The sequence below is a fragment of the Salmo trutta genome, chromosome 24, assembly GCF_901001165.1.
Source record: "Salmo trutta chromosome 24, fSalTru1.1, whole genome shotgun sequence".
Classification (NCBI taxonomy): Eukaryota; Metazoa; Chordata; class Actinopteri; order Salmoniformes; family Salmonidae; genus Salmo; species Salmo trutta.
In genome coordinates, this window is record NC_042980.1 from 34,847,742 (window position 1) to 34,864,358 (window position 16,617).

Genomic DNA, 16,617 nt, shown 5'->3' on the forward strand with positions numbered 1-16,617 from the left:
CACCTCCCCACCCTTCTCACACCCCCCACCCATCTCAGACAGGGGGTTTCTTCCCGGGAAGGGAGGGGCAGGTTGTCAGGTGACCCCCAGAGCATTGATTCTCAGCAGCATACCACCCGGCATCCCACTGCTGGCTTCCTTCTGAAGCTAAGTAGGGTTGGTCCTGGTCAGTCCCTGGATGGGAGACCAGATGCTGCTGGAAGTAGTGTTGGAGGGCCAGTAGGAGGCACCCTTTCCTATGCTCTAAAAAAACATCCCAATGTAGGAGTGTTAACCCTGGTGTCCTAAGATAAATTCCCAATCTGGCCTGCATACCATCATGGCCACCTAATCATCCCAAGTTTACAATTGGCTCATTCATCTCCTCTCCTCTGTAACTATTCCCCAGGTCGTTGATGTAAATGAGAATGGGTTCTCAGTCAATTTACCTGGTGAAATAAGGGTTAAATAAATAAATAAAAGATCAGGTGACCCCTGTGGCCTTACCTTCTCAATATGAGGGTAATGTGCCTTGCTCAAGTGCACATCAACAGATGTTCCACCTAGTCGGCTCAGTGATTCAAACCAGGGACCTTTCAGTTACTGGCCCAACACTCTTAGCTGCTAGGCTACCTGCCACCTACCTGCCACCCGACAGACAGACAGAGAGTAGATCAGACAAACATGGTCTCCCACTCTCCTATATTCTACCTTTCATCAATCTACCTCCTTATCCATCACTACCCCATCTCTCTCTCTCTCTTTCTCTCTCCTTTCTAAAGGATGGATGTTGAAGGTATATTGTGGCTGCTGTTTTTGGCTCCTGTGTTGGAGGACAAGGAAATAGTTTGTGGTCTGATTTCATTTGACAGGATTTACTCTAGCATGTACTATTCTTTCTCCTATCTCTCTCTCAGCCCTCCTCTCTCTCTCTCTCTTAGCCCTCCTCTCTCTCTTTCTCTCAGCCCTCCCTCCTCTCTCTCTCAGCCCTCCTCTCCTTCCTCTCTTTCTCTCTCTCTCTCTCTCTCTCTCTCTCTCTCTCATCCCTTCTCTCTCTCAGCCCTCCTCTCTCTTTAACTCTCTCTCAGCCCTCCTCCTCTCTCTCTCTCTCCTTCTCTCTCTATCTCAGCCCTCCTCTCTCTCTCACTCCTCTCTCCTCTCTCTCAGCCCTCCTCTCTCTCCTCTCTCTCAATCACTCTCTCTCTCTCCGCCCTCCATTCCCTCTCTCTCTCTCTCTCTCTCTCTCTCTCTCTCTCTCTCCCCTGCTCTATTTATCTAACTGTCACTACACTGCCATTCTTACTCCCTCTCCTTCCTCCCTTTCTCTCTCTCCCTCTGTCAGGTGTGTTTCATGTAAGTATGAATAGCAGAAGTTGACAGGATGGTAGAAGCAAAACAATCCCTCTCACGATATACACACACATACGCACATACGCATGCACGCATACACGCACAAACACAGTATCACACAGATACACCAGCAGAAGCAGTAGCACAGTGGCACAGATTCAAAAGGTGTGTCAAAATCACACACACACACACACACACACACACACACACACACACACACACACACACACACACACACACACAACCTCTGTAATCAGTCAGGTTTCACATGATACAAGTCAGTATTCGACAGTATTTGAGGACGTGGGGAGATTACATGAAAACCGGCCACTAGGGGCAACAGAGAGCACTGACCTTCAAGTAGGTTTCTGTTTTGAAAGGGTATTGTGGACTGGGATGGCGGATGGGTGTAAGTATCTGCCTCTCATTCCAAAGGTAACAAGTTGAAATCCAGCACAAAAAAGTAGTTGTTTACATTTTTGTTTTAAGCCTATCCCAAACCTTAACCCCTTACCTTAACCCTTACCTTAACCCTTACCTTAACCTCTTACCTTAACCCTTACCTTAACCCTTTCCTTAACCCCTTACCTTAACCTCTTACCTTAACCCTTACCTTAACCCTTTCCTTAACCCCTTACCTTAACCCCTTTCCTTAACCCCTTACCTTAACCCCTTACCTTAACCCCTTACCTTAACCCCTTACCTTAACCCCTTACCTTAACCCCTTACCTTAACCCCTTACCTTAACCATTCAGAGTTAAAGGGGGTGCATGGTCAATCCAACATCATGGAGCAGCACAGAGCTGTTGTGAAGGAAGTTGTGAGTTTGTGTTTATACAGGACCTCCCGCCCCCACCTATCGTCAACCAATCATGTCAATGTGGAGCTATACCAAGCCCTCCGCATTGTTACAAAATTTGAGAGGCGCACAGCTTCGTTTGGCCTCTGTATGCCTCCGGAGGCTCCGCAATTGCGTTACACCCTCCGTATGAAGCCTTTGACCACATTTCCGTATCGAGCATAATTTGGCTTTTAATGCCTAACCTTAAGATTTTGGAGTTAATGCCAAAGTTAACCTTAAACACTGAAATTTTATGTTTGGAACAACTTTGAAATTTGATGTTTGAGAAACATGACTGTACGTCTAATTCCCATATGAGACTGTGAGATCTAGTTGCTGTTCTATGCTGCAGCTAACTTATTCATGCATGCAGATCAATCTCCTCACACAATCACATACAGTATGAGGCACGTATATTCACAGTAAATCTATAGACATACACATACATCCATCCAAACACACACACACAAACGTGGCCGCTTCACACTTCATGTCATGCGTGTAAATCAGTGGTGTGATGGTGCTGTGTGAGAGAGGGGGTGACATGTATGATGAAGTGTGTGTGACGGTACGTGACCGGTCATTAAATGATGACCAGGCTTATCTAGAGCTAATTTGTGACCAGTTAAAGGACCATTGCTGAACATTTATCCCGTCACAGCCCTGAGAACAGAGCAGAGCCGCACTGCAGCAGCTCAACATCACTCTCTCTCCACCTCCCTCTATCGTTTCCTCTCCATTTTACTTCCTCCCTCTCTCTTGCCATCTTTCTACTTCTGTTTCTCTATTTCCCCTCCTTTCGCATTTGTTCCCTCTCTAGCTCTCTCTCTCTCTCATCCTCGAGAGTGAAGAGGCACCCCAATTAATTCCGCCCCTTTTGCTTTCAGCTCAGGAAAAGCAGAGGGAGGTGTGTGTGTGTCTGACACATCAATCTGTAGTGGAAATGTGTGTGTGTCTGACACATCAATCTATAGTGGAAATGTGTGTGTGTCAGGTGTGAAGCATTGCGTCAGGGGGGTGTGTTGCAGTGGGGGCGGGTCTACTGTGCTGTCAGTCAGTGATGTGCACTGAGCACGTGCGCCGGTCATGATTGGGGAGAGGTTGTGTGGCGGTTATCTGGCCGACGGCTGAGAGAGCTGCAAGCGCTGCAGCTCTACGATGGTGTGTCTGCCTGCTGACTGTGTGTGTGTGTGTGTGCTCTGCTGCAATCTGAATCCTATAGTGAATAATGCAGAGAGGAGCGGAGTCGATAGCAGCTGAATGAATAATGCATGGTGCTGGTTTACTAGCACTGCTGTTAGCTTAGCCATAGCTGGAAGGAACCTGTGGCTGACTCTGTCTGTCTCACTCTCTGACTATCTGACTGACTATCTGACTGACTATCTGACTGACTATCTGACTGACTGATAAAAGGAGAACATGTCCCACTACCATTTCATCAAATGCTGTAAGTAACCTCTGGACAGCTGTCCTCATTTTTCTGTTTCCATATCTCTTTCTCTCTATTTGTCTAGTAGTTGCTACTGTCATTTATGTTAGTGTGTAGCCGATGCAGTTGTGTGTGGGGGGGGGGGGGGGGTGCGAGAGACTGAAAGAGAGGAAGAGAGAGAGAAAGTGAGAGAGGTGGGATGATGTGAGAGAGTGAGAGAGAGGCTGTGGGTGAGAGAGAGAGAAAGATGGGATGATGTGAGAGAGAGGCTGTGCGTGAGAGAGAGAAAGATGGGATGATGAGAGAGTGTGTGTGAGAGAGAGAGAGAGACAGAGATGGGATGATGGGGGAGAGCGAGAGAATGAGCGAGAGGCTGTGTGAGCGAGAGATGGGATGATGGGAGAGAGTGAGAGAGAGGCTGTGTGAGAGAGAGAGACAGAGAGAGAGAGATGGGATGATGTGAGAGAGTGAGTGTGTGAGAGAGTGAGAGAGAGATGGGATGATGGGAGAGAGCGAGAGGGTGAGAGAGGTGTGCCAAATGGGTGTGTATTAGCTCATGATGTCACTATCTCTATGGCAGTTTGTTCTGTAATGTACCTGTGTAACATTAGATACGATAGTGTCATGTATAGTAACAGTCAACATGTCGCTGATGTTTTATTCTGCTGTAGCCAGCGTGTGTGTGTGTGTGTGTGTGTGTGTGTGTGTGTGTGTGTGTGTGTGTGTGTGGGTATGTGTGCTTGCTGTGTGTGTGTGTGTGTGTGTGTGCACTGTGGGTGGGTATGTGTGCTTGCTGCAGAGAGAGTGCTGCAGCTGTGTGAAGTTGACCGGTGAATGCGGCAGGTAGCGGGAGGCTCCTGGGGGAGTTTGGGTAATTCAGCAGGAGTCACAGACAGATAGACAGACAGACAGAGAGCATAACAGTAAGGATGGAGTAATGGAGAAACAGAGGGATGGTTGGAGAGAAAGAATAGAGCAAGAGAGGGATGAGAGAAAGAATGAATGAGAGGAAGCGAGACAGAGGGAGAGAAATTGGAGATGGCAAAAAAAGAGAGGATGACGAGGGACAGTTAAAGAGGGGAGGACGAGGGACAGTTAAAGAGGGGAGGACGAGGGACAGTTAAAGAGGGGAGGACGAGGGACTGTTAAAGAGGGGAGGACGAGGGACAGTTAAAGAGGGGAGGACGAGGGACAGTTAAAGAGGGGAGGACGAGGGACTGTTAAAGAGGGGAGGATGAGGGACAGTTAAAGAGGGGATGACGAGGGATAGTTAAAGAGGGGAGGACGAGGGACAGTTAAAGAGGGGAGGACGAGGGACTGTTAAAGAGGGGAGGATGAGGGACAGTTAAAGAGAGGAGGACGAGGGACAGTTAAAGAGGGGAGGACGAGGGACAGTTAAAGAGGGGAGGACGAGGGACTGTTAAAGAGGGAGGATGAGGGACAGTTAAAGAGAGGAGGATGAGGGACAGTTAAAGAGGGGAGGACGAGGGACAGTTAAAGAGGGGAGGACGAGGGACAGTTAAAGAGGGGAGGACGAGGGACAGTTAAAGAGGGGATGACGAGGGATAGTTAAAGAGGGGAGGACGAGGGACAGTTAAAGAGGGGAGGACGAGGGACTGTTAAAGAGGGGAGGATGAGGGACAGTTAAAGAGAGGAGGACGAGGGACAGTTAAAGAGGGGAGGACGAGGGACAGTTAAAGAGGGGAGGACGAGGGACTGTTAAAGAGGGAGGATGAGGGACAGTTAAAGAGGGGAGGACGAGGGACAGTTAAAGAGGGGAGGACGAGGGACAGTTAAAGAGGGGAGGACGAGGGACAGTTAAAGAGGGGAGGTTGAGGGACAGTTAAAGAGAGGAGGATGAGGGACAGTTAAAGAGAGGAGGACGAGGGACAGTTAAAGAGAGGAGGACGAGGGACAGTTAAAGAGGGGAGGACGAGGGACAGTTAAAGAGGGGAGGACGAGGGACAGTTAAAGAGAGGAGGACGAGGGACTGTTAAAGAGGGGAGGACGAGGGACAGTTAAAGAGGGGAGGACGAGGGACAGTTAAAGAGAGGAGGATGAGGGACAGTTAAAGAGGGGAGGACGAGGGACAGTTAAAGAGAGGAGGACGAGGGACAGTTAAAGAGAGGAGGACGAGGGACTGTTAAAGAGAGGAGGACGAGGGACAGTTAAAGAGGGGAGGACGAGGGACAGTTAAAGAGAGGAGGACGAGGGACAGTTAAAGAGGGGAGGACGAGGGACAGTTAAAGAGGGGAGGACGAGGGACAGTTAAAGAGGGGAGGACGAGGGACATTTAAAGAGAGGAGGACGAGGGACAGTTAAAGAGGGGAGGACGAGGGACAGTTAAAGAGGGGAGGACGACGGACAGTTAAAGAGGGGAGGACGAGGGACAGTTAAAGAGGGGAGGACGAGGGACAGTTAAAGAGAGGAGGACGAGGGACAGTTAAAAAGAGGAGGACGAGGGACAGTTAAAGAGAGGAGGACGAGGGACAGTTAAAGAGGGGAGGACGAGGGACAGTTAAAGAGAGGAGGACGAGGGACAGTTAAAGAGAGGAGGATGAGGGACAGTTAAAGAGGGGAGGACGAGGGACAGTTAAAGAGAGGAGGATGAGGGACAGATGAGTCAGAGAGAAGGTGAATAAAATATAATTAACGGAGGATGGTACATGACCAAGAGATTAGGAGAGAGAGGGATGGAGAGAGTGAGGGATGGAGAGAGAGAAAGGGATGGAGAGAGAGAGGGATGGAGAGAGAGAGAGGGATGGAGAGAGAGAGAGGGATGGAGAGAGAGGGAGGGATGGAGAGAGTGAGGGATGGAGAGAGAGAGGGATGGAGAGAGAGAGAGGGATGGAGAGAGAGAGAGGGATGGAGAGAGAGGGATGGAGAAAGACATGGATGGAGAGAGAGAGGGATGGAGAGAGAGAGGGATGGAGAGAGAGAGGAAGCCGGGGATGGAGGGTGGGATAGAGAGAGAATAAGATATATCTGGAATGGGTCCAGCAGTAGAAGAAAAAGACTCTCAGGGAGGATGAGCAGTGAATCATTTCTCTTTCCTCTGTTTTCTCCCTCAATTATTTTCTCAAAGGCTGAAATTGGTTATTTTTCAACTTTGTGTGTGTGCGCGCATGTTTGTGTGTGCACGTGTGTGTGTGTGTGCGCATGTTCTCACATTTGATGTGTACTGAAGCAGATAGGGACACAGGAGTGGGCTAATAGGTCAGTGAACATCCCTGCCTCAACCCATCCTTACAGAACTGTGTATGCGTGCGTGCATACATGTATATATGAGTGTGTGTGGATGTACACTGAGTATACAAAACATTATTTCTATGACAAACTGACCAGGTGAATCCAGGTGAAAGCTATGATCCCTTATTGATGTCACTTGTTAAATCCACTTCAGTCAGTGTAGATGAAGGGGAGGAGACAGGTTAAAGAAGATTTTTTCAGCCTTGAGACATTTGTGACATGTATTGTTTATGTGTGCCATTCAGAGGGGGAATGGAAGTCTTTTCGAATGGGGTATTGTAGTAGGTGCCAGCTGCACCGGTTTGTGTCAAGAACTGCAACAATGTTTTCACGCTCAACACTTTCCCGTGTGCATCAAGAATGTTCCACCACCCAAAGGGCATCCAGCAAACATTTGGAAGCAACTGTTGGAAGCATTGGATTAAACATGGGTCAGCATCCCTGTGAAACGCTTTCGACACCTTGTAGAGTCCATGGCCCGACGAATTGAGGCTGTCCTGAGGGCAAAAGGGAGTGCAAGTCAATATTAGGAAGGTGTTCTTAATGTTCGGTATACTCAGAATATACAGTTGAAGTGGGAAGTTTACATACACCTTAGCCAAATACATTTACACTCAGTTTTTCACAATTCCTGACATTTAACCCTAGTAAAAATTCCCTGTCTTGGTCAGTTAGGATCACCACTTTATTTTAAGAATGTGAAATGTCAGAATAATAGTAGAGAGAATTATTTATTTCAGCTTTTATATCTTTCATCACATTCCCAGTGGGACAGAAGTTTACATACACTCAATTAGTATTTAGTAGCATTGCCTTTAAATTGTTTAACTTGGGTCAAACATTTTAGGTAGCCTTCCACAAGCTTCCCACAATAAGTTGGGTGAATTTTGGCCCGTTCCTCCTGACAGAGCTGGTGTATCTGAGTCAGGTTTGTAGGCCTCCTTGCTAGCACATGCTTTTTCAGTTCTGCCCACAAATGTTCTATGGGATTGAGGTCAGGGCTTTGTGATGGCCACTCCAATACCTTGACTTTGTTGTCCTTAAGCAATTTTGCCACAACTTTGGAAGTATGCTTGGGGTCATTGTCCATTTGGAAGACCCATTTGCGACCAAGCTTTAACTTCCTGACTGATGTCTTGAGATGTTGCTTCAATATATCCACATAATTTTCCTACCTCATGATGTCATCTATTTTGAAGTGCACCAGTCCCACCTGCAGCAAAGCACCCCCACAACATGATGCTGCCACCCCTGTGCTTCACAGTTGGGATGGTGTTCTTTGGCTTGCAAGCCTCCCCCTTTTTCCTCCAAGCATAACGATGGTCATTATGGCCAAACAGTTCTATTTTTGTTTCATCAGACCAGAAAACATTTCTCCAAAAAGTACGATCTTTGTCCCCATGTGCAGTTGCAAACCGTAATCTGTCTTTTGTATGGCAGTTTTGAAGCAGTGGCTTCTTCCTTGCTGAGCGGCCTTTCAGGTTATGTCGATACAGGACTCATTTTACTGTGAATATAGATACTTTTGTACCTGTTTCCTCCAGCATCTTCACAAGGTCCTTTGCTGTTGTTCTGGGATTGATTTGCACTTTTTGCACCAAATTACGTTCATCTCTAGGAGACAGAACGGGTCTCCTTCCTGAGCGGTATGACGGCTGTGTGGTCCATTGGTGTTTATACTTGCATACTATTATTTGTACAGATGAACGTGGTACCTTCAGGCGTTTGGAAATTGCTCCCAAGGATGAACCAGACTTGTGGACGTCTACAATTGTTTTTCTGTCTTGGCTGATTTCTTTTGATTTTCCCATGATATCAAGCAAAGAGGCATTGAGTTTGAAGGTAGGCCTTGAAATACATCCACAGGTACACCTCCAATTGACTCAAATGATGTCAATTAAGCTTCTAAAGAAGCTTCTAAAGCCATGACATAATTTTCTGGAATTTTCCAAGCTTTTTAAAGGCACAGTCAACTTAGTGTATGTAAACTTTTGACCCACTGGAACTGTGATACAGTGAATTATAAGTGAAATAATCTGTCTGTTAACAATTGTTGGAAAAATTACTTGTGTCATGCACAATGTAGATGTCCTAACCGACATGCCAAAACTATAGTTTGTTAACAAGAAATTTGTGGAGTGGTTGAAAAACGAGTTTTAATGACTCCAACGTAAGTGTATGTAAACTTCCAACTTCAATTGTATGTGTGCACTGTATGCTAATTCCCAGCCCAGCGCAGTGCTGTCAGTGTTATTAAATATAGTCTATGATGGATATTCCCTAGCAAATCAGTAGCTGACAGCCAGGAGATGGGAAAGCAGGATCTTTTAAAGCAAGATTCTCTTTCTCTCACTCTCTCACTCTCTCCCTCCTATGCTCTCTCTCTCTCTCTCTTCACTATATCTCTACCAGTCCCTCTAAATCTCTCTGTTGTGTCCTGTCTGTCGCTCACTCACTCTCAATCTCCGGCTGTCCCTTTCTCTTGTCCTCTCTCACAATGACCCTCTCTCCTTCTTCATCTCTCGCTCTCTCTCACACCCTCTCACATTCATTAATTCCCTCTTGTCTTGCTCAGCGGTTATGAAGAATATGTTTTTACATTAGCATCACACTTCTATAGGCTAGACTGCTCAGTTGGGCTAGTCTCAGAGGATGTACCATATGTGTGACATACAGAAATTCAGACGTGTCACGGTGTGTGTGTGTGTGTGTCATGTGTCATATAACATGTTTATGATGGCTGATTTATAATGCTGACAGGGCAGTTAAATAGAGTCTGCTGGTGGCGGTGCGTGCGTGCGTGCATGCGTGTGTGTGTGTGTGTGTGTGTGTATGCAGATGGGCGTAAGCATCTGCCTTTGATTCCAAAGGCTGCAAGTTGGAATCCAATGATAGAAAGTCGTGAACCCTTACCTTAATGATTGATGACCACTCTGGCTGGTTATCAACTTTGTCCACATCCAAGTAAAACTATGAGATCAAGTTGGTCTCACACACACGAACGCACGCACGCACGCACGCACACACACACACACACACACACACACACACACACACACACAAACACACACCAGTGACTTAGCTCTACTTCCACTAGCCCACTGGCACTCTGTCTAGTTACTATTCTCTCTTTCTCTTCCTCTCTCTCTCTTTTCACTCTGTTCTATACAGCCCCCTCTCCATCCCTCTATTCTGCAGTCTATATCACTCTTCCCAGTAGTACAACAGTCTATACAGAGGCACAACACTGACAATTCTCCATTGTTTCCTGTGTCCCAGTCCAGATATGACTAGTTGGCTCCTCCAGTCCAGATATGACTAGTTAGCTCCTCCAGTCCAGATATGACTAGCTAGCTCCTCCAGTCCAGATATGACTAGCTAGCTCCTCCAGTCCAGATATGACTAGCTGGCTCCTCCAGTCCAGATATGACTAGCTAGCTCCTCCAGTCCAGATATGACTAGCTAGCTCCTCCAGTCCAGATATAACTAGCTGGCTCCTCCAGTCCAGATATGACTAGCTAGCTCCTCCAGTCCAGATATGACTAGCTGGCTCCTCCAGTCCAGATATGACTAGCTGGCTCCTCCAGTCCAGATATGACTAGCTAGCTCCTCCAGTCCAGATATGACTAGCTAGCTCCTCCAGTCCAGATATGACTAGCTAGCTCCTCCAGTCCAGATATGACTAGCTAGCTCCTCCAGTCCAGATATTACTATCTAGCTCCTCCAGTCCAGATATGACTATCTAGCTCCTCCAGTCCAGATATGACTAGCAGGCTCCTCCAGTCAAGATATGACTAGCTAGCGCCTCCAGTCCAGATATAACTAGGTAGCTCCTCCAGTCCAGATATGACTAGCTAGCTCCTCCAGTCCAGATATGACTAGCAGGCTCCTCCAGTCCAGATATGACTAGCTGGCTCCTCCAGTCAAGATATGACTAGCTAGCTCCTCCAGTCCAGATATGACTAGCTAGCTCCTCCAGTCCAGATATGACTATGTAGCTCCTCCAGTCCAGATATGACTAGCTAGCTCCTCCAGTCCAGATATGACTAGCTTGCTCCTCCAGTCCAGATATGACTAGCTAGCTCCTCCAGTCCAGATATGACTAGCAGGCTCCTCCAGTCCAGATATGACTAGCTAGCTCCTCCAGTCAAGATATGACTAGCTAGCTCCTCCAGTCCCGATATGACTAGCAGGCTCCTCCAGTCAAGATATGACTAGCTAGCTCCTCCAGTCCAGATATGACTAGCTGGCTCCTCCAGTCCAGATATGACTAGCTAGCTCCTCCAGTCCAGATATGACTAGCTAGCTCCTCCAGTCCAGATATGACTAGCAGGATCCTCCAGTCCAGATATGACTAGCTGGCTCCTCCAGTCAAGATATGACTAGCTAGCTCCTCCAGTCCAGATATGACTAGCTGGCTCCTCCAGTCAAGATATGACTAGCAGGCTCCTCCAGTCCAGATATGACTAGCTGGCTCCTCCAGTCAAGATATGACTAGCTAGCTCCTCCAGTCCAGATATGATAGCTAGCTCCTCCAGTTCCAGATATGACTAGCTAGCTCCTCCAGTCCAGATATGACTAGCAGGCTCCCTCCAGTCCAGATATGACTAGCTGGCTCCTCCAGTCAAGATATGACTAGCTAGCTCCTCCAGTCAGATATGACTACTGCTCCTCCAGTCCAGATATGACTAGCTGGCTCCTCCAGTCCAGATATGACTAGCTAGCTCCTCCAGTCCAGATATGACTAGCAGGCTCCTCCAGTCCAGATATGACTAGCTGGCTCCTCCAGTCAAGATATGACTAGCTAGCTCCTCCAGTCCAGATATGACTAGCTAGCTCCTCCAGTCCAGATATGACTAGCTGGCTCCTCCAGTCAAGATATGACTAGCTATCTCCTCCAGTACGATATGACTAGCTGGCTCCTCTAGTCAGATAGCTAGCTCCTCCAGTCCAGATATGACTAGCTAGCTCCTCCAGTCCAGATATGACTAGCTAGCTCCTCCAGTCCAGATATGACTAGCTAGCTCCTCCAGTCCAGATATGACTAGCTAGCTCCTCCAGTCCAGATATGACTAGCTAGCTCCTCCAGTCCAGATATGACTAGCTAGCTCCTCCAGTCCAGATATGACTAGCTAGCTCCTCCAGTCCAGATATGACTAGCTAGCTCCTCCAGTCCAGATATGACTAGCTGGCTCCTCCAGTCCAGATATGACTAGCTAGCTCCTCCAGTCCAGATATGACTAGCAGGCTCCTCCAGTCCAGATATGACTAGCTGGCTCCTCCAGTCAAGATATGACTAGCTAGCTCCTCCAGTCCAGATATGATAGCTGGCTCCTCCAGTCAAGATATGACTAGCTAGCTCCTCCAGTCCAGATATGACTAGCAGGCTCCTCCAGTCCAGATATGACTAGCTGGCTCCTCCAGTCAAGATATGACTAGCTAGCTCCTCCAGTCCAGATATGACTAGCTGGCTCCTCCAGTCCAGATATGACTAGCTAGCTCCTCCAGTCCAGATATGACTAGCTAGCTCCTCCAGTCCAGATATGACTAGCTTGCTCCTCCAGTCCAGATATGACTAGCTAGCTCCTCCAGTCCAGATATGACTAGCTAGCTCCTCCAGTCCAGATATGACTAGCAGGCTCCTCCAGTCCAGATATGACTAGCTGGCTCCTCCAGTCAAGATATGACTAGCTAGCTCCTCCAGTCCAGATATGACTTGCTGGCTCCTCCAGTCCAGATATGACTAGCTAGCTCCTCCAGTCCAGATATGACTAGCTGGCTCCTCCAGTCAAGATATGACTAGCTAGCTCCTCCAGTCCAGATATGACTAGCTGGCTCCTCCAGTCCAGATATGACTAGCTGGCTCCTCCAGTCAAGATAGGACTAGCTAGCTCCTCCAGTCAAGATATGACTAGCTCGCTCCTCCAGTCAAGATATGACTAGCTAGCTCCTCCAGTCCAGATATGACTAGCAGGCTCCTCCAGTCCAGATATGACTAGCTAGCTCCTCCAGTCCAGATATGACTAGCTATCTCCTCCAGTCCAGATATGACTAGCTGGCTCCTCTAGTCAAGATATGACTAGCTAGCTCCTCCAGTCCAGATATGACTAGCTAGCTCCTCCAGTCCAGATATGACTAGCTAGCTCCTCCAGTCCAGATATGACTAGCTAGCTCCTCCAGTCCAGATATGACTAGCAGGCTCCTCCAGTCCAGATATGACTAGCTAGCTCCTCCAGTCCAGATATGACTAGCTAGCTCCTCCAGTCCAGATATGACTAGCTAGCTCCTCTAGTACAGATATGACTAGCTAGCTCCTCCAGTCCAGATATGATTGTCTAGCTCCTCTAGTACAGATATGGCTAGGTTGTGTGTCTCTCCGTAGGGGTAGGTGCTAGCCTCCTCAGGCCAGGGCTTGGTTGTGGTGGGTCGGGTCGCTAGTTTCATGGTTATCAGGGTGTACCCTCTCTCTAACTCTGCAAAGTCAGCTTAAGAAGCTGTATAAGCTAAGTAGTAGTAAGGGGTATAGTGAGGATGGTGGTGTGTACTGACAAAGGGCTGGGCACACAGAGCAGAGATCTGGGTTTTCCACAGTAATTGGTTTCTGTGACTGGAGCAGCTTAGTTCACTGCAGCTTTTCTAAAGTGTCTTGAATCCTGGCTTATCAGAGCCCAGAGACAGGAGATGGAGGAAGAGAGGGAGAGGGAGGAAGTGAGGAAGGGAGATAGGGAGGAAGAGACAGGAGGAAGAGAGGGAGGAAGAGACAGGAGGAAGAGAGGGAGGAAGAGACAGGAGGAAGAAAGGGAGGAAGAGAGGGAGGAAGAGAGGAAGAGAGGGAGGAAGAGACATGAGGATGAGACGGGAGGAAGAGACAGGAGGAAGAGAGGAAAGAAAAGAGGGACGAAGAGAAAAAGGAAATAGAGGCGGTGAGAGAAAGTTAAAGGACAAGGGGGAAGTATAGAAGAGAAAGGGGTGAAAGAGGTAGTAACATATGAGCATTGTGCCTGGCCAACTGTCTGTCTGGGAGGCAGGTGTGTAGATTATTATCTAAAGCAAAAGCAGTTAGAGACACAGTAACATCACCCATCAGCCTGATAAGGAACTACAGCACAAAGTAGAGACAACATGCTGGGGGCTAAACACCTCTCCTTTCCCCAGCCATGTCTGTTATGGATACAAATGTGTCTCTTTTTGACATTTGTGTGTGTTCAGCGCTGTGCATGTGCTTATGGGTCTCTGAAGAGATTATGAGGTGAACAGCTTCAGAGAAAAGCACTGCAGCTCTCATTTCCATAGCAGCATGACAGAACAAACTGCAGTGATTCATGCTCCTCTTTAAAAAGCGTAGCAGGCAGAGAGGAGAGAAACGAGAAAGAAGAAGGGAGAGAGGAATGAAGAGAGAAAGAGAGAAAGAGAGAGGGGGATAGAGAGGGTGATGGGAAGAGGGACGTGAAAGGGCTGCAGTACTTCAAAAATGTTCCACTGTCAGTGGTTTAAACCTCACCAGCAGCCTGCTGCACCAGTCTGCTGAATCACACACACACGAAGGGAGGGAGAGAGTGTGAAAGATAGGGAGAGAGGAAGGGGGAGGGGTGTGGGAGAGAGGGAGGGAGGGAGGAGTGTGACATGGGGAGGGAGTGTGAGAGAGGGGGAGAGAGGGAGAGAGGAGTGTGAAAGGGAAGGAGGGAGGGGTGTGAGAGAAAGGGAGAGAGGAAGGGAGGGATAGAGTGGGAGGAGTCTGACAGGGAGGGAGGAGTGTGAGAGGGAGAGAGGGAGGGAGGGGTGTCGGAGAGAGGGAGGGAGGAGTGTGACAGGGATGGAGGGAGGGGTGTGAGAGAGAGGGAGAGAGGGAGGATGTGAGAGACAGGGAGGGGGAGAGAGGAGTGTGTGAGAGAGAGAGAGAGAGAGAAAGAGAGAGAGAGAGAGAGAAAGAGAGAGAGAGAGAGAGAAGAGTGTAAGAGAGAGGGAGAGAGAGAATTGAAGTGAATTGAATTGAATTGAAAGAGGGAGGGGGAGAGAGAGAGGGAGGGAAGGAGGGGGGAGAAAGGGAGGGGGAGGGGGGGTTGAAGAAGGTTTAAATGGAGCGAAAGGCGGAAGACAGTCAAACAGGCAATGTGACGGAGGGAGGGAGAGGAGGAAAGGAAAGAGAGGGATTAAGACGAAGAGAATCAGAAAACAGGAAATTGGAGTGTGTTAAAAGAAGAGGCAAAGAGGGCAGACAGATGGACAAGCAGACAGGGATGGAGGAGAAGAGCAGAGAGGGAGTGTGTGACTCAGAGAGAGGAGGAGAAAAGCCACTGTCTCTAATTTATCTGCAAAGGCACTAATAGTGACCTGAATGACTGCACCAATTACTGCTGTCTTTCTCACACACTCATACATTACACACGTCACCAAATCATTGCAAACTTTCTTCTGAAGCATATTGCATACGGGGGCAAACTTAGATTTTCTTGCAGATTACTTTTTTTATGCACTTGGAAGAGTCATCGCCTTTGATTGCCTGTGCATTGCAACGTGACTTAAGATTCCTCTGACTCTCTGCCCTCATCACTGAATAATGCTATGAATATTTATAGTTTTGTAAGTCTGGAACGATCTTCATAACTAAGCCTGGTTTGGTCCTGATGTGTAGCTAGTGATGAATTCTTCTGCAGTCATTGAGGCTTATCCGTGCTGCAGCAGCATTACACAGACACACCCTAATAAGGCTCAGAGACTAGGAGACAATATGAGAGAGACAATATGCTAAGTCATGATATTCACTACAGACCGTTGCAGTGCAGGAGAGAAGACACTAAACAGTGTTATTATTTTATTCAAAATGCCTCGAGGCTAAAGGCAGTGCTAGTGTAGTCCATTATAAACATACAGGCACTCACATACACTTGTCTGGAGGTGAAACAGACAGCGCTGGTGTACTTTATCATCCAAGCGATGTCCTGTCCGCTCACTGTCAGAATGTATTTAAATAAACATGATCTGGAGCTGATGGAGTTATTAATATAACAGCTGTATCTGTGTCTTACACACACACACACACACACACACACACACACACACACACACACACACACACACACACACACGCGCACACACACACGCGCACGCACACACACGCGCGCACGCACACACATGCGCGCACGCACACACACACACACACACGTGCGCAATAGACAGCATTTAACATCACTGTCTATCTTTGACTTGTATAAAACTGTTGAGACAGATTTTCATCACAAACCATGATATGCTAATGTTTTTCTCTTTCTTCTTTTCCCTCCCTCCCTCCCTCCCTCCCGCCCTCCCTCTCTCTGCAGGTTGTTTTCAGCTATGTAACGTGTTTCGTCAGAACATGGAGATAGACCAGTGTCTGCTGGAGTCTCTTCCGATTGGCCAGCGCCAGCGGCTGGTCAGGAGAATGCGCTGCGACCAAATAAGGGCGTACTACGAGCGCGAGAAGACCCTGCAGAAACCGGGAGGCGGAGTCAAGGTCAAAGCCCCGTCCACCAGCCACAGGAAGCGGCACCGCATTCGCTTCAGCCTCGGTGATGTCATACAGGACGCCATCATACGGCACGATGACAAAGAAGGTGGGTTGTGTGTATTTCTGTGTGTTTGAGGGTGAGAGGGGAGGGAGGGAGGGCGGGTGTTAGTAACTACACTCTTTGAAAAAAGGGTTCCAAAATGGTTCTTTGGCTGTTCCAGGGAGAACCCTCTTTGGTTCCATGTAGAAGGTCCTACAGCCGAAGAACCATTTTAGGTTCTAGTT

At 48.0% G+C, this 16,617-nt stretch overlaps 1 protein-coding gene across 1 annotated transcript in view; it reads left to right on the forward strand.

Annotated features, from left to right (window-relative positions):
- The first annotated feature begins 3,313 nt into the window (after positions 1–3,313).
- The window catches only part of LOC115160538 (unconventional myosin-XVI-like), a 143,276-nt gene continuing 129,972 nt past the window's right edge, over positions 3,314–16,617 (forward strand). Inside the window, exons 1-2 of the mRNA XM_029710704.1 lie at positions 3,314–3,617; positions 16,166–16,438. Of these exons, the coding sequence (XP_029566564.1) occupies positions 3,590–3,617; positions 16,166–16,438 (301 nt within the window). The 5' untranslated portion in view covers positions 3,314–3,589. The remainder of the gene's footprint in view (positions 3,618–16,165; positions 16,439–16,617) is intronic.